The 1,447-nt window shown below is 40.2% G+C and overlaps 1 protein-coding gene across 1 annotated transcript in view; it reads right to left on the bottom strand.

The window, feature by feature from the left end:
• The window catches only part of pelp1 (proline, glutamate and leucine rich protein 1), a 29,152-nt gene that overhangs the window by 16,254 nt on the left and 11,451 nt on the right, over nucleotides 1–1,447 (bottom strand). Inside the window, exon 10 of the mRNA XM_014029441.1 lies at nucleotides 1,177–1,265. Within this exon, the coding sequence (XP_013884895.1) occupies nucleotides 1,177–1,265 (89 nt within the window). The remainder of the gene's footprint in view (nucleotides 1–1,176; nucleotides 1,266–1,447) is intronic.

The following is a 1,447-nucleotide window of genomic DNA, read 5'->3' as shown; positions in this document are numbered from 1 at the left end:
GGCTGCCATGCATCGGCGCCACCGGACCCTCTGACCACCATCAGTAGGCAAGGTGGGTGAAGTGTCTTGCCCAAGGACACAACGACTGAGACGGCTGGACGGGGGACCGAACCAGCGACCTTCCGGTTCCCGGACAACTCCCCTAACCACTCCGCCACCGCCAGATCTCTCTATCACTCTTTCCCATTACATTTAACTTTTTTTTTTCTTCTCTTTCTTTTTCGTCTTTATGAAAAAAGTCACTGATGATGAATAACCTAAGAAACTAATATTCAGTTCTGCTTTCTACTGAAGTGGCTTAAAAAATGTTTGATGGGGAAATTTATATCCTAGCTTTAACACAGAACATTAGACATTCTTAGAATTGAACACACATACTTTGCTGCCCATAACCCAAACAGCCCTATCCTAAAARTAAACAATTTCTAGATCAAAGATTTTGTTTTGAAATGAACTTTTGCATTTCAGTCTGAAGACACTTGAGTATATACAGTGTTAACTTGGAAGGAGACATCCTTCTTTTGCACATTTAAATCACTCATTTGCAATGCTTTGCTCTGAATTCTTCCTTATTGTAAGCCCCGCCCCTTTTCTGAGATGTGTCTCAGATCAACTCGTTTTGATGCTGCCTCTTTAAATCCAAACAAGGATCTTCCTGCCCCGCCCCCTCCAGCTTCTAAAGCGGTTCATTCTAGTTCTAGTTTGATACTATACAGCTGAGCAGAAACTTTTTATTTACAAATGAATTAAAAGATGTCAACAAGAGAAGACCTGTCCATCCAGCCTTACATGTTGGAGCCAGAGTCTGAGCCAGAACCAGAATCTGACCCAGAACCAGAGAAGATGGAAGATCCGCAAATTGTAGTTGGTAAGGCCAGACCTTATTTAGCAGTTGTGTCACAAATACTTTGACAACATAGTTCAGAAAAACCATGAAAAATAGAGAAAACTGAACAGGTTCAAAATCTGACTCAAACAGAATATAAAGACATCTCTGCAGCACCAGCAGGGACTAAACTCAACTTTTCTGCCTCCTACGGACTCCAAGTCCACAACTAAATGTATTTACCAGCTGAAATAGAGGGTTTTGCAGGATATATCCTCATTAATTTCTGTAGAGCAGATTTTTTCTCACCAGCCCTAGAAGCCATTAGGACATCCTGTGTGTTTACTCACTCTGTAATGAGCTCTGACAACACCTCCAAACTGCTGATGTGAACACTGGGAAGGATCAGCAACCTCAAACTTCCATCTGCTGTTAGATTCTGACCAAGAAAGTCAAAATGGAGAGATTAGAAACAATACATTTGATGTAAACTGCATTTTATCAGGGTTTAAAGCTAAACATTTATCCTAAACAATATTTTATATACAGTGGTTTGCAAAAGTATTCATACCCCTTGAACTTTTCCATATTTTGTCACATTACAACCACAAACATAAATAT

Source organism: Austrofundulus limnaeus, unplaced genomic scaffold (genome assembly GCF_001266775.1).
Source record: "Austrofundulus limnaeus strain Quisiro unplaced genomic scaffold, Austrofundulus_limnaeus-1.0 Scaffold904, whole genome shotgun sequence".
NCBI lineage: Eukaryota > Metazoa > Chordata > Actinopteri > Cyprinodontiformes > Rivulidae > Austrofundulus > Austrofundulus limnaeus.
The sequence above is the reverse complement of the archived record's forward strand: the minus strand, read 5'-3'. Positions and strand labels throughout refer to the sequence as shown.